Below are 25,274 nucleotides of genomic sequence, written 5' to 3' on the forward strand. Positions count from 1 at the left end.
AACTTCTGCCTTCCCAGGGAGTTCAAGCTTTAATCACAGTGACTAATCAGCCTGTGCAGCATCTCTCTGACACAACAAATTCACCAAAACCACGATTTTTGCAGGAAAAAAACGCAGGAAAGCAGAGATGTGAGTGCTCCAACCCTCCCTTCCCGCTGCACTTTAACCCTCTCCAGCTTTTTTTTTAGAGCAGATCCAGAGATTTTATTTCTTTGGAGTCATGTGGGCCAACAAAGCCTGGAGAGGCAGAGGTGGGAGGAGAAGTGCAGCTCACAGAACACCCTGGCACTGCTGCCAGAGCCTCCTCTTCCCTGGATTTATGGAGTACAATGAGATTTGTACTCACCTGCATTAAAAAAAAGCTCTTTAAATAGATAAATGAGTAATGGTTTTGAAGATAAATGTTCTTTTATGTTCAGAGCTGTTGTTTTACTGTTTGTACTACATTGTTATGGGGTGGCTTTCCAGGGCCTGAAAGGGCTCCAAAAAAAGCTGGGGAGGGATTTGGGACAAGGGATGAAGGGACAGGACACAGGGAATGGCTTCCAGCTGGAAAAGGGTAAATTTGGGTGGGATATGGGAAGGAATTCCTGGCTGGGAGGATGGGAGAGGCTGGGATGGAATTCCCAGATTTGCTGGAATTTCCAAGGCCAGGCTGGAGCAGCCTGGGACAGGGGAGGGTCCCTGCCCATGTGGGGGGGACTGGACAATCCCTGAGACCCCCCCATCCAAGCTGCTCCAGGAATTCCTTCAGCTCCCCACAGAAGCTCCCTGGAATTCCCAATTTGTTCCTGTCCCTCTGCTGTGAGCACAAAACCACCCCAGGCAGCAACATTCCCAGCAGGTTCTGATCTCCTCCCACCCTCCAAAGCTGGTTCTGATTAATCCAAAACTTCCAGCCCCACTCAGCACAGGATTCAGGCTCAGGACCCCCGAGCCTGCCCAGGGACTGGGGCTCAGCTCCTCCCATTCTCCCTCCAAAGCTTTTCCAAGTGCCCAAATCCTGATTGTGTCCCTGGCTGCAGGTTTTGGAATTATTCCCTAAATCAGAAAAAGTTTCCTTCTCCTGCAATTTTCATGGAACTAAGAGAAAGCCACTGCCTGGAGAGTAAATAATCCAAATTTTTAAATCTCCCCTGGTGTTTTGCTATTTCTGCCTTTTTCTTTTCTGACGAAAATCTTACTTTGCTTCTTCCTGTCTGCCACACTTTTTTCACAGCAAAATTCTGTAGCACCTCCTAAAATTAACCTGTGAAAATGCAAATTATTTGCTCTGAGGGTGTTTCCTCAGGCTGCTCTGATGGTACATTTTCCATTCTGGACACAGAGGTTACAAATGAAAATATTGCTCAGCCAACCAAATGAAAAGATGTATTGCAAGAAGAGGCAAATTGTTATTGTAACAGATTACAAAGCACAAAACAATTCTTTTTTAGTGCTGGAGGCAAAAATATCAATCCTCTCTGCTGGCCTAAAATCAAGATTTCAGGATTAAAGCAGCTCAGCTCTCAGCACAAGGCCAGTGCAGAAGTGTGATGTGCACACCAAGATCATCCCCATGAAATTGGCTCAAAACCCCCGAAAATTAATTTAACAATTCTAATTGGGACGATGCAGGCAGATTAATGAATTCCAATTTGTGTTCTGGATGTTTGCTGCAGTAAACAAGCAGCAACAGGAGCTGTGATTGTGATTCCTGGCTGGAAAGGAGCCGTGAATCATCAGAACAGTCATGCTCCTCAAAGGGAAAAATCAGCTGTGAATGTGCTGAGATAAGGGGAGAACAAACCCAGATAAGGGGAGAACCAATCCCTCCTGACTCCAGAACTCCCCACAGCTCCCCGGGGTCGCTGGGGTCTGACACAGGAGCAGCTTCACCTGCCAGGTGTCTGCACAGAGTCCCAAAATCCCATGGGAACAACAATGGGATGGTCATTCCTCCAGGAACAGGAAATTCCCCACTCTGGCTGTGATCAGCAGCCAAGAGGAGGCAGAATCTCCAAATTCCATGTTCTTTCCCTATTTTTTCCCATCATAATTCCCAAATTATGAGAACCCAAAATCCTATGGAAACAACAATGGGATGGTCATTCCTCCAAAAAGAGGAAATTCCCCACTTTGGCTGTGATCAGCAACCAAGAAGAGGCAGGATTTTAAAAATTCCATATCCTTTCCCTCTTTTCCCATCATAATTCCTAAATTATGGGAACACAAAATCCCATGGAACACAACAATGGGATGGTCACTCCTCCAGGAACAGGAAATTCCCCATTCTGGGTGTGATCAGCAGTCAAGAAGAGGCAGGAATCTCCAAATTCCATGTTCTTCCCCTCTTTTCCCATCATAATTCCCATCAGAACCTGCTAATTGTGGTTAGGTCCAAGAGAGCTTCCACAAATCTTTTTTTTTTCCATGGTTTTGACTGGAAAACAACAAACCAGACCCACTCAGTGCCCATAAATCCTGACCACAGCCTCCACCAAAGTCCCAGAGATACAAATCAATCATTTGTCTGCAATATTGGTAATTCCATTAGGGAAAAACTACTGAAATCCCTAAAAGAATTAATGGGATCCTGTGAACATCCATGATAAAGGAACTGAAAATGGAACATTTTGTGGAAGCTGCAGGTTCTCCCTCGATGCTGAGTTCAGAACTCACCCACATGGACAGAAAAAAGCCCTTGGCCAATTTGTGCTGGAAGCAAAACAAAGATTTGGGATTTCTGTTGGAAATTCCTGGGTTTCAGCCTCATTTTTATCAGGGATCAACTGCCCTCAACCACACAACAACTCAAAAATTGGAGTGGCTAAATTTCCAATTCTCATTTCAACAACAAAACTGGAACAATTTTCACTTGTACTCTGTCAGAACACTTTAGAGATATTTTCAGCCATTAGAATTTTAATGCATTAATTGAAGGAAATTGGAAATTGTTTTCCCAAACTCATAAACTCCAGCTCTCCAAAATCCAAACCCCTGTCAGGAATCACAGGTGGTTCCACACCAAGACATTTTGAGAATGAAGAAATGAAGTGATCACACTGCACTGTTCCCCAGAATTATCCACAGGGGCTTATTAAGGGACTAAAACCCAATTAAAAACAGGAGATGAGCTTAAACATTTTTGGGTGTAATTACTGGATTGGGTCTGCTCCTGCTTCAAACACAGCACGGTGCCCTGGAATATTGGTTTGCCAAGAAAAGCAAACCCAAAAAAATCCTCCAAACACAACTTGGGATAAACTGGGAGCTCAAATCGCACCCAGTGCCATGGCAGGGACACCCCAACCACCCCAGGCTGCTCCTCGGCACTGCCAGCGACCCAGGGACAGCCACAGCTCCTCTGGAAATCCATCCCAGGGCTCACAATTTCTTCCCAAATCCCACCAAACCCTGCCCTCTGGCATTTAAAACCATTTAGCCTGGATCACATTTAGGTGTGGCTCCCTCTCCTGCTCCATCTCTGCCCCGTTGTCCCTCTGGACACAAACTCCTCTGGAGCTGCTCCCTCCCCACACCCACAGCGAGCTCAGGTTTTGTTCTGGCCCCTGAATCATCCCAAAGCCCCAAATATCAAACCCTGGACCTGAGGGGACCCCCAGTGAAATCCCACAGCAGCCACCTCCAGAGCAGTGCCACTGGGACACCAGAGATGCTTTTTGGGATTGACCTGAAAACACAGCCCACACAGAATGAAGGAAATAAAACCTGTTTCTATTTACTGAAGGGCCTTCAGGGACATTTTGGGCAGACAAAGCCTCCCAAAATGCACAGTGGGTCACAAGTTTTCACACTTTTATAAGTTTGGTCCATCTGCATATTGGGGGTTAATCTCCCAATCACAGCTTCAGGTCATGAAGTCATTTACCCCAAGTTTGCTGCCCCAACTCACTTTTATTTACATTTCTCAGGGCCTGAGTGAGGAGTCCTTGATTCCCTTGGGGAGGAATTGTTGTGTCTGACCAAAATGGGGAAGCAGCAGCTAAAACTGAACATGGAGTTCAGAGTTCTACAGTAAAGAATGACACAAATATATGAAAAATAGAAAAGCTAAAATCCAAAGGCATCACTTGGACAGTCCTGTCCCTCCCCCTGGGTGCTCCCACCCCACTGAAACACAAAATATTTCATGGAAATGGAGGAAGAGGGACAGCAGCTGGTGCTGGTGAAACCCCTGAAATTCAGAAAGATCTAGAACAGAAAATTCCTCCTGCCCTGTCCTCAGGAGACTCCAGCTTGATGACCTGGAGATTAATTTTGTGCAGGGAACGTAAATCCAAGGACAGGGAGGCCCCACACGTGTCACACCAATCAAAACCAGCTCAGCCAAGGATTAGAGCAGTGCAATGAGGGAAAATGCTTTAAAAAAGCTCAAGCCAGGGCCTTAAAAATATTGAAAAATATGAAGATGCACCTCATAACTCTAAAAACTCAGCAAGATTAGAAATGTGACATTTTTCACCTCAGCTTGAGTGCAAATTCATCCACTCCCTATGAGGCCCAGCCTGGTAAAAGCAGGATCAAAAATAGATGTTCCAGCTGATTAAATCCTCAGCTAAACAAATTGTCTACAGGAAAATGCATTAGAGAGATGCAAGAGCAGCAGGACACTGGGATGAAATTGGATTCTTTGGATCATGTGTCTGAAGCATTCCAAATTCCCTCATTTATCAGAGAAATTAGCACAATGAGGATACTCCAGGCAAGGAATTCAACACTCACACCTGAAACAGGTGTGAGAAACCAGATGAGTTTGAAAGGAAATAAAAAACCAGCATTAAACCCCCATGGGATTAGAACACAGAAGGATTAAGATAAGAAAACAGCCCTCTTTTAGCTAAAATAGTTGTGCTGATTGTCAACATTTGTTTGCAGGTATTAATACAAAAAAAAGAAAAAAATCATCTTAGAGTGGTAGAAGATGAAAGTATTACCAGGAATAATGAAATGAAATGCAGAATAGAAGTGTGGATTATTAAAAAAAAAGTCCTAGACCACTGTATTTACTAAATATGAATAGTCCTGATCATTTGGTGTATTAAAAATACATTTAAACACAGGGTAGATAATAAAAAATCCAATACATTAATATTATGATGGTAAATCCTTCAGTATTTAGCCAGGAATTCCAGACTTTGGGGTGAGGGGAAGGAAAACAAGAACAAGAAACTCAGAATTCTTTCAGAGATGGTCAATTCTCTATTTTTATTATTTTTGTATCTATTTGAATTATCCATACATCCTATTGAACAGAAACCCCAAGCTCCATGCAAATCTGATGGATCATTTTCAAAAATCTCTTTGTGGTGCTGAAAGGATGACTAAAATAAATAAACCAACAAATCAAGCAGCCTGAAATTAAAAACAGGATCTCGTTCCTATGAGACCTGGGATGATTTTTCCATCCCCAGATGATCTCCTGGAAAATACATCTGTGACCATTCCAGATCAGGAATGGCTGCACCAGGTACCTGTTACTCCATTTTCTCATCCATCTCCAATTTTTAAATTGTGGAATCAAGCCAAAAACTCTAAAACCAAATAACACCCTCCCAAAAAATGATATTTTTCAGCTCCATAATTGAGCCTTTGTCACAAAACCATGAATTAATCAAGATCACACTTATTAAGCACTCAGAGGTTTTTAAATCTTGGTTATTCCCTTCAGTTGAGTCATTACTGGAATATTTTCTTGCCTTCCTGAAATGATTAACAGTGGTGACCTTTTCAAAATCGGGCAGGATCTTTCCTGCATGCCAAATAAAACCCACAAAAGCTTCATTTAAAATACAGCTCCAACCCAATCTACCCCCCAAAAAATCTCTGTCAACAATTAATTGAACATTCAGGAAGTCAAATTAAAAAAATGTGTGGTTGGTGGTGGTTTTGTTTTGAGTTCATTTGTCCTCTTTAATATCCTGCTCGAGGCAGGAATTATTGGTGACAAAACCAGTCACAGTTTTCACATCAATTTAATTCAGAGTGTGGAGCTGCACTGGTCAATTTTGCACCACAAAAATCCTCCCAGATCCACAGGAAAGCTCTGTGGAAAGCAGATCCCCAGGAAAAAAAAAACAAACAACCTCATCTAAATAAACAAATCAATAAAATTATACCCCAAAACCACCACTGGAGCAGAAAAAAAAAACAAGGAAAAAGGGATTTGAAAGGAGATGTCTGTCCCAAAAAAAGGCCACTGAAGGGACAGCTCTGAAATTCTAACTAATCACTGGTTTTTGGGTTGGTTTCGGTTTTTTTTGTCTCAGGTAAAATTAGCTGAGATTTTTGGAGCAGTTCTCCCTTGAAGTAGGAGCATCCACTTAATTCCTACAAACTACAGGATTCCCAAATGGGAATATCAGATAATTCCCTACTGGGATCACACTGGAATGGGAACTAAAGAGTTATTTGTTAATGGGAACATCAGGTAATGGAAATGTAAAGAGTTATATATATATGTATAAAATAAAGAATTATTTGTCTAATAGCAGTATCAGATAATTCCCTGTCCTGAGATCAGACTGGAATGGGAAATAAAAGAGTTATTTGTCAATGGGAACATCAGTAATTCCCTACTGGGATCACACTGCAATGGGAAATAGAGAATTATTTGTCAATGGGAACATCAGGTAGTGGGAATGTAAAGAGTTTTATATATACGTATATATAAAAAAGTTATATATATAAAATAAAGAGTTAGTTGTCCAGTAGCAATATCAGATAATTCCCTGCCCTGGGATCAGACTGGAAGAGGAAATAAAGGGTTATTTGTCAATGGGAACATCAGGAAATTCCCTACATTGGAATGGGAAATAAAGAGTTATTTGTCAATAGGAGCATCAAATAATTCCCTACTGGGATCACACTGAAATGGGAAATAAAGGGTTAATTGTCAATAGGAAGATCAGGTAATGGGAATATCAAACGAAAGGGTTATTTGTCAATGGGAACATCAGGAAATTCCCTACTGCGATCAGACTGGAATGGGAAATAAAGAGTTATTTGTCAATGGGAATTTCAGACAATTCCCTACATTGGGATCAGACTGGAATGGGAACTAAAGGGTTATTTGTCAATGGGAATTTCAGACAATTCCCTACATTGGGATCAGACTGGAATGGGAAATAAAGGGTTATTTGTCAATGGGAATTTCAGGTAATAGGAATATAAGATAATTCTCTGCTGGGATCACACTGGCATGGGAACTAAAGGGTTATTTTCAAGCACAACAATTTCAGGATTTCTGCATCCCTGCAAATCCCAAATCTCCGAGCTGTGCCTGCCTGGAAAGGTGACACACGTTAGAATCCTCTGTTCTCCCCGTCTCAGGAACTCCTGCTCTGCCTTTGAAATGCAGAATTCCAGCTCCTGCACAGGCGGATCAAGAGATCCGGGATGAAAATGGGGCACTTGGAGCTGGGAACAGCATCTGGATGGCGGCTGCTGCCAGGATTGAACATCGATATCCCTGCTTTCATTCCTGTCCCTCGTGGAGATTTGCTTTTATCTCTCCCGTCTCTTTTAAACCTTTCTCTGTGGTAATTGTAGTTGTTAATCTTGTTAATTAAGGCCTCCCCTTTGTTTTGGAGCTCCCTGTCAGGCCTGGCTGAGGGCAGCGTCAAAAATGCCTCAGGTATTGGGAATGAACAAAAATTCCCCTTCTGTGCTTGGATCCAAACTTTCCTCCCCATAAATCCGGGAGTTTTAGGAACAGAATCTTATGGAATTAGAATTACAGCTTCTAGGGAGAGATTTTAATATTGACTACTAAAGTAATCCATGCTAATTAAATTGTCCCTCTCTCAGCCAAGAGCTGGTGCCCTTCAAAGGTCCACAGGCTTCAACCCCTCAATTGTTAAATGTTTAGTTAAATGCTGGGTGTTTATTCTCTTTGTTTACAGCCAAAACCGCTGGATTTTCATCCATATGACAGAGTTCCTAAATTAGTGACCCTGAATTATTCATCAGCTATTTAGCCAAATGCTCTCCCCAAGCCCCCAGTCGTTTTAAACTGAACAAAACCACATTAAATATTCTATTTTTCTCTCTAAACACAACATTTTTTTTTCCTCGCAGAGATTCCTTAAGGCATCCCGACTTTTGCCTGGAGTGTTCCCGGGCTAAAAAGCACATTTAATAATCTGCTTCAGTTTTTTCTCTTCCCTTTCCCTGAGCCATGAATGGAAGTGAAAGCCAAATCGGAGCTCAGCTTGTGAGCTCTGCAAAATGCAAGGCGGCCGGCAGGGGCTGCTTTGCCCGGGGCAGTGCCACCCCCGGTTTGTGTCACTGTCCCCAGAGCAGGGACGGGATGTCACAGCTCCTGCTGCCGCTCATCCCAGATCGCTGCTTCCCCGGGAATCGCAGCCCGAGTGCACACGGAATGGCTGCTGTGAAGCACTGAAATAATTCCAATTTCTTTCTCTTTGCCTTCATTTAGAGAAGTCAGAAATTAGCCAAGACCTCTGGTTTAGAACAGCAATTTACCTGAGCAACTCGAAAATGAGATTTTTAACAATAAAATACAAATAAAAGCACTGAACAAATACAAAACCCAACCAACAGACAACGAAATTCCCGAGATTTGAATCTCCAGCTTGACCTCTGCAGTTACCCCCAGTGCACACCAGTTTTGACTGTCCAGCCATTGGTTTTGTCCATTTTAACTCCTAAATTCCTTCTCTTGAAGATTTGTGAATATTTCCCTCATACTGCACAAAAGTTGAAATGAGCATTTAAAATATCAACCTCAAATATTTCTGAGCTTGCTTCCATCCTCCTTTATTACACTGTTAATAAAGCAGCTCTAATTATTATGCTTGATTATTTCCTGACCAGAAATGTTGGAGAAGAGCTCAAAGATCAAGTGCCACCACTCATGTTCCTCTCCCACCTTCCAGCACTGAATCAAATCCTGGTTTTCCATTTCATTGGGCTTTTGAGGTTTAAATAATAAGAAAAAATAAGTTAATTAACGGCCAAATTAATGAAAAGTCTGGTCTGAAATGTGTGTGAATGGCATTTGGGTGTGAATGATGTCCAGTGGCAGGAGTGATGGGCATGAGTGATCCAGACTGGGATTGACAGGAACTCTCTGACAAATCCAATTGCCAGCCCAGCCCACGAGAAGAATTCCTCATTTTTCCATCTGCTATTACAGAATAGATCCATGAGCTTAATTCACAATATTTTTCAAGTTTTGCTGTGTGATCAACATCGATTTCAGTCCTTTTAAAGAATTTTAGCAACTCTGAGCCCACCCCAAGCCCAGCTGGAGGCGACTCTGAGCACTCTCTGTCAAAGGTTGTCAGTGGGGAAATGTGAATTCCCAACAATAGAAACAAACAGCACAAAACAACCTCTCAGGAGGGATTTCCATCCCACTGAGCCCTGACGTTTTTTCCTTACCCTTCCTTGGAGACCTGCTTCTTGTTGCCAAGGAATGCCAGTGGTGTGGACTCCCCATGGAATTGCTCAAGGATGGGCTGGGTGAGCATCCTGGGATACTGGAGGAGATACTGGGATACTGGGAGGGGATACTGGAGAGTGTCCCTGCTCCTGGGATGAGCTTTAGGGTCCCCCCAACCCAAACCATTGCAGGATTCTGTAATCTACAGAATTCAAACCCACAAAATGCCAATCCAAAGCTCCAGGGCCATTCCCCAAACCTTCTGATGCATTCCAAGCACAGTTGAGGATTATTCCCAACCCCTTCACCCTGGGCTGACCAAGTGAGGAATTTCCAAGTTGCTACGAGAGCTTTTTTCCCTATAAAACAAGATCCAAGGCCAAGGCAAGCAGGGATCATTGGCTCCAGCAGATCCCAACTGGGATAGAGATGACAAAGCTGGAGCTGCTTCCTGGGAAAGGCTGTAAAAATAGCCAGGGCTGACATTTCAGGATTTTTCTCCTTCCTTCTGCAGGCAGCTTGGAAGTGCAGCAGAGCAGATTTCCATCAACCTCTGCTTGAACAACCAAAGTCTGAAGTCTGGGTGACTGGGGAAGGTGCTCTTGTTGGAGGCAGGGTGGGAGGAGAGAGGGGAGAAAAAGCTGGAAAAACTGGGAGCAGCTGAGTCTGGATCCCAGACTGGATCTTGCCAAGGAGTCCAGGGAATCCCTTCCAGGTCAGGTTTGTACAGAGTGGGGGCTGCTCATCACCCCAGCCCTCAGTCCATGGCATCTCTCCATCCCATCCCAGCTCCTCCCTCTTGCTCCTTCCTGGCCATTTTCCCAAAGGGATCATCTGGATCTCAGCCCCAACACAACAGGATTGTTCCTCATGGATTCCTCTCACATTCATGGATATTTGTCTGCCAAATATCAGTTACACGACAATGGAGTCGTCTGAGGTTTTTGTGGGTTTTTTTGTGGTGAGGACATAATTCCTCTTTTGTTCCCAGCTGTCTTTGAGAGGAAAACCAAATCCATAAATGCTGTCCCTGGCTCTGCCCCAGAAATCCATTTGCTGCTTTTATCCCTCTCCTGTGGAGCTGAAGGAGGCTCCAGATGAAACTGATCCCAAACAACACCAAACCCAAAGCCACAATTTATGAACAGGCTGTGACCTCTCCCTGAGTTTGTTTACAGATGGATGCAGGGGTTTAATGCAACAGGACACTCCTGGAAAAGGAGCCCAGTGCAGGGGGAGATGCCATTTGTCCTGTCCAGCCCTGACCTGCAGCAGCTCCACAGAGCAGGCTGCTGAGTGCAGCCAGCCTGACAACCCAGGCTGAAAAGGACACATTCCCTAAGGAGAAGAGAAAGCTCTGGCAAACAGCCTGATACTCAGCCCTTGCCATCATTAATTTATAGTGATCCCAGTGCTGTAATGGCCATGTGCTTTCTCAACTTCCCTCCCTCAGCCACTAAGGAAAAACTCAAACAGAAAATGCTGCCCAGCACTCCAAGATCCACCAGCAGTTCCAGGATAAACTCCCAGGTTTTGGAGATAAGGCAGGATGAGGAACATGAGTTTCTCATGCTGTGAATTTTCCTTATTTTCCCCAAATTCTAGGATGTATGAACAGCACCAGAGCTGCATTTACTTGCCCTTCTCCCTTTTTCTCTTTTTGCTTTGTCCTGTGCTCCTTGTCAACCCCTTCCCAGAATTCCACATTTCATATTTGATGCTTTTCCTTTTTTTTCTCCACCTTCCTCAGAAAAATCACAGGATAAAAGAATGCCTGGACAAAGAAGAGGACTGTTTATCCAAACACATGGTTTTATCCATGATAAAATCACCCAGTCCAACCCAGACACCCCAAAATTCCAGCCTGTCCCAGGGAGCATTGTCCATGTTCCCAAGGTTTGCTGCATTAACAACTGCAATTAATAAAGCATAATTTGACTTCCTATGATGTTTTAAGGGACAGAAATCTGAAAATCTTTGAACCTACAAGGTCTGGATGCTGAGTTTCCTTAAACCTCATTTTTGTGGAACAGGCTCTGAAATACACCAGGCTCAGCTTCTCCACTTAGCTCAGGAATAATGAACCCCATAACATGGAAAAGCTAATTTTCTGTTATTGTTAGGGAAGGCAACTTTCACCAAATGAAGTTGTCCATCATTCTGCAGTTTTTACCTGCAGGGCTCATGAAAGCTTCTGGAAATGGAGCTGCAGCACAAAACATTTTGAGAATATGGAAAAAATCCTAGGGAAAAAAATGGGAGAAAAAGGAGGCTCAGGAAGATCTTCTGGCTCTGCACAACTCCCTGACAGGAGGGGACAGCCAGGAGGGGATTTGGGATCTGGGAACAGGGACAGGGACAGGAGGAGAGGTAAATGCCTCAAGCTGATTTTTCCAGGAAATTTTTTCATGGAAAGGCTGGGATCCATTGGAAAAGGCTGGAGCAACCTGGGATGGTGGAAGGTGTCCCTGCCCAAGGCAGGGGCAGGGATGGGATGGTTTTTAAAGTCCTTCTCATCCCAAACCATCCTGGTTTTATGATTCCACCATCCCCTGATCCCTGTGGAACCCCTGAGGTGATGCTGGACAATCCAAATAAAACACTGGGATAATTCAGAACCAAAAAAAGCTCAAAAATGACCCAAAAAACCAACAAAAAAGGCTCAAAGAATATGGAGATCTGCAGTGAAGCCACCCCACGGTGCCTAAATGATGATTAAACCAGGAATGAGTCAGCCACAGTCTGCCCTGGCAAGCAAGAGGAGCCTGGAGGAGCCAAGTGCACATCCCAAAAACACAGAGCCCAGATATGGGAAGTGCACATCCCAAAAACACAGAGCCCAAAGGTGGGAAAGGCACATCCCAAAAACACAGAGCCCAAAGGTGAGGAGTGCACATCCCAAAAACACAGAGCCCAAAGGTGGGAAATGCACATCCCAAAAACACAGAGCCCAAAGGTGAGGAGTGCACATCCCAAAAACACAGAGCCCAAATGTGGGAAAGTTGTGCACATCCCAAAAACACAGAGCCCAGATATGGGAAATGCACATCCCAAAAACACAGAGCCCAAAGGTGAGGAGTGCACATCCCAAAAACACAGAGCCCAAAGGTGGGAAGGGCACATCCCAAAAACACAGAGCCCAAAGGTGGGAAAGGCACATCCCAAAACACAGAGCCCAAAGTGGGAAATGCACATCCCAAAAACACAGAGCCCAAAGGTGGGAAAGGCACATCCCAAAAACACAGAGCCCAAAGGTGGGAAATGCACATCCCAAAAACACAGAGCCCAAAGGTGGGAAAGGCACATCCCAAAAACACAGAGCCCAGATATGGGAAGTGCACATCCCAAAAACACAGAGCCCAAAGGTGAGGAGTGCACATCCCAAAAACACAGAGCCCAAAGGTGGGAAAGGCACATCCCAAAAACACAGAGCCCAAAGGTGGGAAGGGCACATCCCAAAAACACAGAGCCCAAAGGTGAGGAGTGCACATCCCAAAAACACAGAGCCCAAAGGTGGGGAGTGCACATCCCAAAAACACAGAGCCCAGATATGGGGAGTGCACATCCCAAAAACACAGAGCCCAGATATGGGGAGTGCACATCCCAAAAACACAGAGCCCAAAATGGGGAGTGCACATCCCAAAAACACAGAGCCCAAAGGTGAGGAGTTCACATCCCAAAAACACAGAGCACAGATATGGGAAGGGCACATCCCAAAAACACAGAGCCCAAAGGTGAGGAGTGCACATCCCAAAAACACAGAGCCCAAAGGTGGGAAGGGCACATCCCAAAAACACAGAGCCCAAAGGTGGGGATGCTGCCTCGAGGGAAGCTCCACACAGCAACACTTCCAACAAAGCCAAATCCAGCAGGAAAACCTCCTGGAGAAACTCTTTTGGCACAGAAAATTTCACTTCACTTGAGCCCAGTGTGAGGCCAGGAATTCTCCAGGCACCACAGATCCTCTGGGAATGTTTATTCCTCAGAGATTTGGATTCTGCAAACATAAAAAAAACTTATTTCAAGGGATTAAAACTTATTTTGAGGCATTAAAAGCTATTTAAAGGTATTAAAACTCCAGAAATAGTTTCTCTGAGAAGGAATCTGCTCCCTTCCTCTCTCCCCTTCCCAGGAATGGCTGAATCCATCAAACTCCAATTATTAATCCAAGGATCTGGTGTATCCTGCTGGAATGTTGAACAGCTGGGCACTATTTTAACACCCTCTTTTCCCCCATATGTGGCTGGGGGCTGAAGGAAGTTGCTCCTTTCTGTTTTCCATGGATTGAGGCAGGGCTGGGAGCCAGTTTCCCTGGAGAGAGCAGATGTAGGGATGGCACAGCTGGTTCTGTGCTGGCTGTGTGGGCTGGTTTGTCTCCTCTCACCTCGTGTCCTTCGCCATCCCTCCTCCAGTGCTGAGGAATTCTCCTCAGGGATGGAGACAGATGGGAGAACACACTCAGCTGAGATAAAGTGAGGAACCTTCTGCTTTTCCCCCATCCTTTTCCTCACTCCCTTCAGTTTGTTTCTCCTGGAACTTTCTGTGGAGAATTGAGCAACACAGCGTGTCCAATCCCACTGCAGGAACAGAGGAATCATCCTGCTTTTATCCAAACTGGGAAAAGAAGCTGGAAATCACATCAACAGAGGGTGAGAAACACAAGCAGAGCTCATCAAAGCACAGCAAGGGTGTTTCCAACACTGGGAAATGGGAATTCATCCTGCTAAATATGGAGAGAGAGGAGACGGTGCCAACAGCACATCCCAAAAAATCCTGGAATCACCGAGGTGGGAACGGAGCTCTGAGGTCACCCAGCAGGAGTGACAGACACTGGGGCTGCCTCACAGGGGAGCAGCCCCTCCAGGCCAAATCCTGGGAGGGGCTGGCCAGGAGAGCTTGGATTTGGGATCCTGGAATGGCAGCACTGGGCAGGGACACCTCAGGACATGGGGGTGGCACAGGGAGCCCCAGGAGCAGCACCAAACCTCTGAGAGAAAATCATGGATCTGATCAATCCCAGCAGCACCAAACCTCTGAGAAAATCATGGATCTGATCAATCCCAGCAGCACCAAACCTCTGAGAGAGAAAATCATGGATCTGATCAATCCCAGCAGCACCAAACCTCTGAGAGAAAATCATGGATCTGATCAATCCCAGCAGCACCAAACCTCTGAGAAAATCATGGATCTGATCAATCCCAGCAGCACCAAACCTCTGAGAGAAAATCATGGATCTTAACAATTCCATCAGCACCAAACCTCTGAGAAAATCATGGATCTTAACAATTCCATCAGCACCAAACCTCTGAGAGAAAATCATGGATCTTAACAATTCCATCAGCACCAAACCTCTGAGAAAATCATGGATCTTAACAATTCCATCAGCACCAAACCTCTGAGAGAAAATCAGGGATCTGATCAATCCCATCAGCACCAAACCTCTGAGAGAAAATTAGGGATCTTAACAATTCCAGCAGCACCAAACCTCTGAGAGAAAATCATGGATCTTAACAATTCCACCAGCAACAAACTACCACAAAAATTCATGGATCTGATCAATCCCATCTGCACCAAACCTCTGAGAAAATCAGGGATCTGATCAATCCCAGCAGAACCAAAACTCTGGAGAAAATAATGGATTTGATCAATTCCAGCAGCACCAAACCACCATGGAAATTCATGGATCTGATCAATTCCAGGGACCCACAGGAGCACCTGAGCTCCTCCAAGAGCAGCACCAAACCTCTGGAGAAAATCATGGATCTGATCAATCCCATCAGCACCAAACCTCTGGAGAAAATAATGGATCTGATCAATCCCAGCAGCACCAAACCTCTGAGAAAATCAGGGATCTGATCAATCCCAGCAGCACCAAACCTCTGAGAGAAAATCATGGATCTGATCAATCCCAGCAGCACCAAACCTCTGAGAGAGAAAATCATGGATCTGATCAATCCCATCAGCACCAAACCTCTGGAGAAAATAATGGATCTGATCAATCCCAGCAGCACCAAACCTCTGAGAAAATCAGGGATCTGATCAATCCCAGCAGCACCAAACCTCTGAGAGAAAATCATGGATCTGATCAATCCCATCAGCACCAAATCTCTGAGAGAGAAAATCATGGATCTGATCAATCCCATCAGCACCAAACCTCTGGAGAAAATCAAGGATCTGATCAATTCCACCAGCAACAAACTACCACAAAAATTCATGGATCTGATCAATTCCACCAGCACAAAACCTCTGGAGAAATTCATGGATCTGATCAATTCCACCACCACCAAACCACCATGGAAATTCATGGATCTGATCAATTCCTGTTCTCCTCAGCAATTCCAAGTCAATACTCTCCAAAATTCCATCTTTCTGAAGCACCATTCCATTGAATCCTTTCTTATTTTGCTCCCTTATAAACCATAAAACAAACCCCAACACAATAATTTGATCATTTCCATTCGCCTCCATGAAATTTTGCAGCTTCCAGGAATTCAAGAGCTCTGTTGTTACTCACCAGGTTTGGAAAAATCTCAACTGGATTGTGCCATCTTATTTAACTCCCTGAATTCCACCCCAAGAGATTGTTGTGCCATGAAAACAGAGCATGTTTTAAAAAAAAATTATGGATATAAAATAAAATAATTTATATTTGATATTATATTTTGAAAAGCAAATTGCTGGCTTGTGTTTTAGCTGCATTAAAGGACAACCAAGAGAAAAAGCAGATTGCTCCAAGCTTGTCCAACCTGGCCTTGAGGAACTGTTTATAATTTTGAGGCTAAATCCAGCAAAACAAAGGAATCTTTGTTATAAATTGCAGAGTGAACTTGGAAAAAACTGAATTTTGGGATCTTCCAAGACATTGCTGGGAAGCACTTTGCTGTAAGGGTGAAATAGAAGATTTAAAGTTCTTGCTGGGCAAAAATTAAATGGAAGAGATGTAAAAACACAAAGATATTTATAAAATTATTCCTTTGGAATCCTCAGGGTATGGGTGGGGTGAGGGAGAGCAGACTGTGGGGTGTGGAATGGGATCTGCTGAGGATCATCTCCAGGAGATGCTGTTCCCTCTCCAGCCACCCCAAAGGAAACTCACCATGTCCAAAATTTCCATGCCTTCTGCTTGCCCTTTTCCCCACAAATCCCCCCAAAATGGGAATTACCAAAGGAAAGAGGAGCACATGGAATTCAGGGATCTCGAGGCAAAACTGCCAGATGCAAGGAATGAGCCTGGGGGGGTTCTGGTGCAGGAAAATCCCAAAATTCCAGAGGTTTTGTGCTGTTCTTTGATGGGAATGAGGCACTTGGAGATGGGATCCAGGGGTTGGAGCACATGGGATGAGACTGACACAGGTCTGGGGGTGGATCATGGAACTTTCCTTGAGGAAAAGAATCCTTTGGATCATGGAAACACTTGAATTGTGGCCTTATTCTTTCAAAAAATACCCCTCAACATTTGCTTTTCTTTCTTTTTTTTTTTTTTTCTGGGCAAGATCTGACTGGATATGGGAGCAGCCTGTGGTGACACAGATTCCAGCAGCAGCAGCAGCAGGAAATTGTCAGAAAACAACTGGAAAAATCCATGATTTCAAAGAGAAAGAGGAATGAGGGAAAACAGAAAACTGCAAATAAGGAAAAGGAGCAGAAGATTCCTCAAACAATGGCATCAAGGTGGTGAAAATGCTGATTTACCACCCCAGAGTGAGGAAGTTCCCTGGTTCTGAGGCTGGAGAAGTTCCAGATCCCATCAAATCCAGCCTGATTCCCTCCCTGGCTGTTCCCTGCCCCCCAAGGGTCCCTTCCCTGGGTGGCACCTGCCTGGGCACAGCTGAGGCTGCTCCAGGCCCTGCATCCCAATCCCAAAATTCCTCAGCACATCCTGGGCCCCACAGAACATGGAACAGCCTCCAGATGCTCCAGGGAAATGCTGGAGCACAGGGAAACATTTACAATTGAAATACTGAAATTAAATTTAAGCTGGGTTTGGTGTGGAATGTGTTGAGGGTGTGCTCACACTCAAACATTCCTGGAAGTTTTAAAATCACCTGATATTAAAAACTTCCAAAAACTGAGTTGAAGTTTTCCCTTTTTTTTTCCATTCAGAGGGATCCCACCTCCTTTACAAGTTGATCCAAGCTCCTTCTCCAAATGAAATACTGGAATTCTTTTTTCACCAAACAACACAGATGCTGAGTCTGGTCCCATGCTGCTCCCCTAATTCCCAGCTGGACCATGCTTCCCTCATTTCTCTGGATAGGCTGCTGGGATCAGATGAGCTCCATGACAGATGTTGCAGGGAATTAATGTGAATAACCCCAAACACCAATGATTCCAAGCAATTAAAATCCCCAAGAAAGCTCTGGAGCTGCTACAGCTCATAACCAGCTTGAGATTGTTATTACTGCTTGGATTTGAATTAAAAACAACAACAACCAAAAAAAAAAACCACACCAAAACAAAATTAAAAAAAAAAAAAAAAAACAGCAGGATATCTGCAGGATCCCAGAATTTTAAAGGAATGGGAAAGCAATGGATATATGGATATATATGTGAGGAGGGATTTTGAAATTCACATTACTCAAAGTTTTCTGGTTCAATTCCCACACTCAACTGGTGCGTATTTTGGGATTTGAAAGGTGGATGCTGCAAGGCACATCCAGAGGAAATTCAGGAAATCAACCAGTGAGATCCTCCTGGATTTTCCTGGATTTTATCCTTTGCTGTTTATGGTTTAAGCAGGATAAGTGACCCTCAGAGGCTCCAGTCAGCTGCAATGGCACCCAAAGTGACTGTTTGGGGTGAGGGATTTGTGGGGAGGGAAAAGAAGCCTCTCAGCCAGGATTGCCTTGGGAAAAAGGCAGAAAGGAGGGAGATTTGTAGCCAGCAAAAACTATCTGAAAGCCTTTTCCAGGATTTAACACCGAGAGTGCCCTGCTTGAATCACCCTGAGCTGGGAGAGAGAAGGAATAAACGTGTCCTGAAAGCTCTGAGATGAATTCACGGGCTCTGAAATGAACTGATGGGCTCTGAAATGCATTCTGAGATGAATTCATGGGTCCTGAGATGAATTCATGGGCTCAGAAATGAGTCCTGGAATGAGTTCATGGGTCCTGAGATGAAGTCACAGGCTCTGACGTGAATTCATGGGTGCTGAAATGAATTGATGGGCTCTGAAATGAATTAATGGGCTGTGAAATGAATTCCTGGGATCTGAAATGAATTCACAGGCTCTGAAATGAATTGACAGGTTCTGAAACAAATGGATGGGCTCTGATATGAATTCCTGGGTTCTGAAATGAATTAATGGATTCTGAGATGATTTCCTGGGTTCTGAAATGAATTCATGGGCTCTGAGATGAATTTCAGGGCTCTGTCATGAATTCCCGAGTTCTGAAATTATTCCACCGGTTCTAAAACGAACTAACGGACTATGAAATAAATTCTCAGGTCATGCAATGATTTCCTGGGCTCTGCCATCAATCCCCGGGCTCTGCCATGAATTCCCGGGCTCTGCCATGAATCCCCGGGCTCTGCCATGAATTCCTGGGTTCTGCCATGAATCCCCGGACTCTGCCATGAATTCCCGGGCTCTGCCATGAACTCCCGGGCTCTGCCATCAATTCTCGGGCTCTGCCATCAATTCCCGGGCTCTGCCATGAACTCCCGGGCTCTGCCATCAATCCCCGGGCTCTGCCATCAATCCCCGGGCTCTGCCATGAACTCCTGGGCTCTGCCTTGAATTCCCGGGCTCTGCCATGAATCCCCGGGCTCTGCCATGAACTCCCAGGCTCTGCCATGAACTCCCGGGCTCTGCCATCAATCCCCGGGCTCTGCCATCAATCCCCGGGCTCTGCCATCAATCCCCGGGCTCTGCCATGAATCCCGAACTCTGCCATGAATCCCGGACTCTGCCATGAATTCCCGGGCTCTGCCATCAATCTCCGGGCTTTGCCATGAATCCCCGGGCTCTGCCATGAATCCCGGACTCTGCCATGAATTCCTGGGCTCTGCCATCAATCCCCGGGCTCTGCCATCAATCCCCGGGCTCTGCCATGAATTCCCGGGCTCTGCCATGAACTCCCGGGCTCTGCCATGAACTCCCGGGCTCTGCCATGAATCCCGGACTCTGCCATGAATCCCCGGGCTCTGCCATCAATCCCCGGGCTCTGCCATGAATTCCCGGGCTCTGCCATGAATCCCCGGGCTCTGCCATGAATTCCCGGGCTCTGCCATGAATCCCGGACTCTGCCGTGAATTCCCGGGCTCTCCCACACAGCCGCACGGCGCCTGGGAAAGTTGCGGGCTGCTGCCTTTGTTCCCGGAATAAAGGGCCGGATTTCTGGCGGAGAGAGAGGCCCGGCATTCAGCATCCCCCGGCTGCTTTTCTGCTCCCTTCACCGCCGGGAGAACCCAGAGCGACCCGCGCTGCTTCTCCCCAGCTCCAACCGCAGCTCCACTGGTTCTAAACGCAGTTAAACCCAGTTTTAACCCGGCAGAGCTTACCATGTGTGTGCCACCGTGAAGCGACGGCGCTGGCGGATGCTTTTATTCACCAGCAACTTTCTGAAAAAGCAGGGAGAGTTCCTGGGCGAGCTGCGAGGAGAAATCTTTGGCGACGTGGGTCTGTTGCCGGGCAGCTTGGGCAGCTCCAGCTCCAGGTGCATCTGCTCCTTGAAAGTCCTGATGTAAAGCTCGGCCTCGGGAGTGGCGAGTTCCCGGGGAGGCTCCCTGGCCGTCATCGCCGCGATGCAGCGCTGGGCGAGCAGCGAGCGCTCAGCGCTGGCCACGGGCGCGCATCACTCAGCGCGCTGCGCTCCCCGGGCAAATCCCGCCCGGAGCGGCATCCGCGGGAGGAGGATCCTGCCACAAAGCCCCGGCTCTGCTTGTTCCCTTCTTCCCGCTGGTGTTGTGGCCGCTCATGAAAAATTCATCCCGCTGCGCTCCGGCGCGGCCGGGTTTTGGGGAATGAGCTCCGGGAATCGCAGCCCCGCCGCGATTGAGCTTTTCATTGAGAATTAGTTTTGCCCGCACGGCGGAGGCTCCACCCGCACCCGCTCATTGGCTCGGGGTTATTTTGACACCCGCGCTCTGCGGGCAGCGTGCGGCATCCCCAGGAAATTTTAAGGACCTGTCCAGCATCCTGATATTGCTCCCGTGTACTCCCCGCTTCTGGGAGGGATGGGAGAGCGCTAAGAGTGGGGAAAGGCTAAAACGGAACAAAAACAAAGGCACGGAATTCTGTTCTGCAGAACAAAGCATGCAGGAATTCCTGCTCCGTGGAAAGGCTCCACTGTCCTGGGATGCAGAGCCAAAGGGTCAAACCTCTGCCAAATCAAAAGATGAGGGAGCTGTCAGCTCCCTGTGAAGTTAATTCCAATAATTTTTAGAGTCTATGCATTTAAAATTGAAAAAAACCCAGGAATTTTATCTCTGGATATAAACACCACGACAGCAAGTTCTAGTTTTCCAAGGATAAAAAGCAACGTTCAGGTGAGGAGGTTAAAGACAAGGAGTGTAAGAGCACAATAAATCCCTGAGGGAGGGGCATTTTTTTAAACTGATCAAAATTAGGTGACTAAAAATGCAAATACAATTCATGTTTTTAAAGGAGGAGGAGACAGGGAGAGCATGTGAGGAAAGTGCTCTGGTTGCACAGTGCAGGCATCAACTCCACAGCAAATCCCTGTCCATCCCAGTGGGTTTTCCCTCATCCCTGTCCATCCCAGTGAGTTTTCCACAATCCCTGTCCATCCCAGTGGGTTTTCTACATTCCCTGTCCATCCCAGTGGGTTTTCCACATTCCCTGTCCATCCCAGTGGATTTTCCTTCATCCCTATCTATCCCAGTGAATTTTCCTCCAAATATCCCAAAACACTTGACAGAAACACCCAGCAATCACAGAGAACTTCCCTTCAGAGGAGTTCCCAGACATCCCACCCAACCCAACCTGTGCCCTATTCCCAGTTATTAAAAACCAAAATAAACCAAATTATCTGCCCAAGCCTCTTAAGGGCAGTGGGATTTAATCCTGAGAGGCTCAGGCAGCAGCAGAACGGGAATACTGGATGATTTAGGAATTTTGATGTGATAGGTTGGGATTTGTTACTTCATTGGCAAGCAGGGAGAGACAAAGGGGAGCCTGGGAGCTGAAGGGGGAATCAAATCCACACAAGTGTTTTGGAGTTGGAATTCCCAACAGAAATAAAATCTGGAATTCCAAACAGGAATAAAAAATGGAATTCCAAATGGAAAAAAAATAAAAAAAAATTAATTCCAAATATAAACAAAAATGAACCTTCTAAATCTAAATCTAATGATATAATGATATTCCTAAAGCTTTTCAAAGGGCAGGGAGAACAGAGGGAAATAATTTAAAAATAAATAAAACTCCATTAAGGAAATGCTTCCCATCATTTGGCCATGCACTAATTAGTCATGAACTGGCAGCCCCAGAGCCTGCACAAGGTGAGATGGGCAGGGAAATCCCTGAGAGAATGGAGCAGCTGAGGAGGAAGAGGAGCCAGGGGGAGGAAGAAAGGCTCCATCCCTTGGGAAAGCAGGAAAAGAGGGAATACAGAGTGCCACCAGCAGGGAATGCAGGAGGATCTCCAAGCTTGGAGCACTGTGGAGGCTCATCCTGAGCACAGATTTTCCCAACACCTTCCAGCTCCTGCTGGCGATGGATCCACACTTCCCTGACAGAATTCCCAGGGAAAGGTCCCAGCACAGGTCTCCTGGAGTCCCAGCTCCCACCCCTGATGCTGCCAGCCTCTGGTGTTCCACACACACAGGAGGCTGCAGCCAACATCTCCAAATTCCCCACGGATTTACAGCCTGGAATTGTGGCCAGACACTGCAGGAGCAGCCACAAGATGAGGAGCACACACTGGCAGGAAAGCTGGGATCTGAAAATGCTGGCAGGAATTCCCTGGCTTTGAGCACCCAGGCCATCAGAGCTCCTGGGGGGTTCATGGAATCATGGAATGGTTTGGGTGGGAAGGGACCTTAAATCCCCCCCAGTGCCACCCCTGCCACGGCAGGGACACCTCCCACTGTCCCAGGCTGCTCCAGCCTGGCCTTGGGCCCTGCCAGGGATCCAGGGAATGCCAGTTCTCTGGGAGTTCCATCCCAGCATGTCCCCACCCTTCCCTTGGGAATTCCTCCCCAATATCCCATCCATCCCTGCCCTCTGGCAGTGGGATCATTCCCTGTGTCCTGTCCCCCCATGCCTTGTCCCCAGCCCCTCTCCAGCTCTCCTGCAGCCCCTCCAGGCCCTGCCAGGGGCTCTGAGCTCTCCCTGGATCCTTCTCCTCTCTCCCAGCCTGGCTCCAGAGGGGCTCCAGCCCTGCAGCAGCCCCAGGGTCTCCTCTGGGCTCTCTCCAGCAGCTCCAGGTGCTGCTGATGTTGTTCCCCAGCCCAGTCTCACCCACCCTCACTCCCACCCCTCCCAGGGCTTTTTCCACCTTCCATCCCAAGCCTGGGCTGACCCTGGGAGTGCAGAGCCAAGTTTACAAATGAAAATGATTCCCTGAACAGCCCAGCCTGCACAGACCTGTCCATCAGCACAGATTATTGTCTGCAGCCCAAGAGAACAATTCCATCAGAAAAGGGATCAGAAATATGAAGGGATTGTTGAGGAGGCGGAAAAGATGATTGAAGGAAAGTGCCTGGCAGGAAAATGAGACCACTTGGAAGAAAAAGGACAATTAAGGAAACTTTCAGAAGTTTAAGTGCACTTGGGTGAGATTCCATCCTCACTTCCCAACTCGCTGAAGAGTCTGGAAGTTTTAATATATTCGATTAAAATAACTGAAAGGGTGGGAAACAACATTTCCAAGCCTGCAACTCCTCATCAAAAGCTGATCTGGAGTGTGCTGAGAGCAATTGCTAAGCAACAAGAACACATTTTTTTTCTTTAGCAGCACCATTATTTTACCTGTTCCCAAGTGCTAATAGCCAGCATGGAGTGAAACACCAGGGAAAGGGGAATTGGGAAGTGTCCTGCACACTCCAGTAGCAAAGGAAAAGCTTTTAGTTGACTTTTCACTGCACTTTCAGCCAGGGGCAGAGTAATGGGAAAATTTTTCCTCAGAGCACATTTAGATAAGAACAGTCAGGAATTCCCCTCTCTTACTCCAGTCACTGTTCCATCCATCCCAAGGGCATCCCAAAAAGATTCCACCAACCCCACAGCAAATTAATTAGAGAATTTTTTTCAAGGCATTGTGCTGTGCTGGTGCTACTTTGGCTTCTTATTCTAAGCAAGGAAACCCAGGGGGAAAAATATTTTTAATCAAGTACAAAGTCTCCTTTCCAGAAATCCTGGCTGATAGAATTCCCTCTTGAACAGGAAAAATAAAATCTTTATTAAACTTCCAAACAACCTGAAATTTAAGAATTTTCTTTATAAAATAAGAATCCCAGATCCCCTCTGTGTGTTTTAATTGCTGTTCAGTAATTTGTTATTTAATCCATGGAATATCCATGTGCTCCTGGAGCAACAGGGGCTGTTCCTCTGTTAGTTCTGGAATTACTTGGAGGGTTCCTCACACACAGCAGGGTTTCCTTGGCTTAAATCAGCCCAGGACTGGAAAGGTCAGGAGAGATGGACAATTCCAGAACATCTATTAAAGCTGAGGATGCACAAGGGAAGGATTCAACCCCTTAAAATCCCTTTTAGACTAAAATTAGACCACATTTGATGGGAAAAAAAACCAAAAACACATTATTGGGCCAGGACTTGATGGAATTTCACAGCACTGTCCCTACTTAAGGTGGATTTCTGCCAAATGGGTTGGGAAAGGGTCCATGATGGATCTCCAGGAGAGAAATTCCAGGAGCCAACCAGCTCCATTAGCTGTGGGAGAGATGAGCATGAGCCTGAAGAGGAGGCAGGGCAATCAGCCAAAGCACATTCCCAGCAGGAGATAAAAGGAAAAGAGGAATGTCTGGGCTTGGGAAAGGGTGGGAAAAAGAGATTTTTGAGGAAAAGCAAACCAAGCTAAGGCAGGACAAAACCCTATAAAACAACAAGGTTTTCTTGGACTAAACCAACACAGTGAGTGGAGAGAAAAAAGGGGGAATGAAAAGGACTGAGAGAGTGGAGAATATGGGAATTGTCATTTGTACTGGCAAATAACCCAGCTGCAGAGGAGGCAGCAGAGCACAGAGTGAATCTGAAATGTCACAGGGCTGACAGGGATGTGATCCTGAGCTCAGCCCCGAGGCAGCAGCTGCAGCTGCCAGGATGAGGCAGCACTGGGAATAAATCACAGCAACCCCAGGAACCAAGACAGGCAGAGAAGAAAAAAGAATCAAAGAGAGAAATGTCTGCAGCAAGACAGGGAAAAAACATCAAGGAACTGGAAGCAGCCAGGAAAAGAGAAGGCAGGGAATGGGGAACTGGGAGTGGATTAAAATGTCAGGCAAGGCTTGGAGTGGCTGTGAGGAAAGAGAGGAGAAGGTGGCAGGGATGGGGAAAGGAGAGCTGGGAGCAGCACTGTGGAAAGCTGGAAAAGATGCCCAGGAAATCCAAAGCTAGAAAAGATGCCCAGGAAATCCAGAACTGGAAAAGATTCCCAGGAAATCCAAAGCTGGAAAAGATGCCCAGAAAATCCAAAGCTGGAAAAGATGCCCAGGAAATCCAAAACTGAAAAAGATTCCCAGGAAATCCAAAACTGGAAAAGATTCCCAGGAAATCCAAAGCTGGAAAAGATGCCCAGAAAATCCAAAGCTGGAAAAGATGCCCAGGAAATCCAGAACTGGAAAAGATTCCCAGGAAATCCAAAGCTGGAAAAGATTCCCAGGAAATCCAAAGCTGGAAAAGATTCCCAGGAAATCCAAAGCTGGAAAAGATGCCCAGGAA

General features: G+C 46.0%; 1 protein-coding gene across 1 annotated transcript in view; it reads right to left on the reverse strand.

Annotated features, from left to right (window-relative positions):
* The window catches only part of PDE4B (phosphodiesterase 4B), a 136,246-nt gene extending 115,784 nt beyond the window's left edge, over positions 1 to 20,462 (reverse strand). Inside the window, exon 1 of the mRNA XM_056497797.1 lies at positions 19,913 to 20,462. Coding sequence (XP_056353772.1) covers positions 19,913 to 20,148 — 236 coding nt within the window. The 5' untranslated portion in view covers positions 20,149 to 20,462. The remainder of the gene's footprint in view (positions 1 to 19,912) is intronic.
* Between the last annotated feature and the right edge of the window lie 4,812 nt (positions 20,463 to 25,274).

The sequence above is a fragment of the Oenanthe melanoleuca genome, chromosome 8, assembly GCF_029582105.1.
Source record: "Oenanthe melanoleuca isolate GR-GAL-2019-014 chromosome 8, OMel1.0, whole genome shotgun sequence".
In the NCBI taxonomy this organism is placed as follows: domain Eukaryota; kingdom Metazoa; phylum Chordata; class Aves; order Passeriformes; family Muscicapidae; genus Oenanthe; species Oenanthe melanoleuca.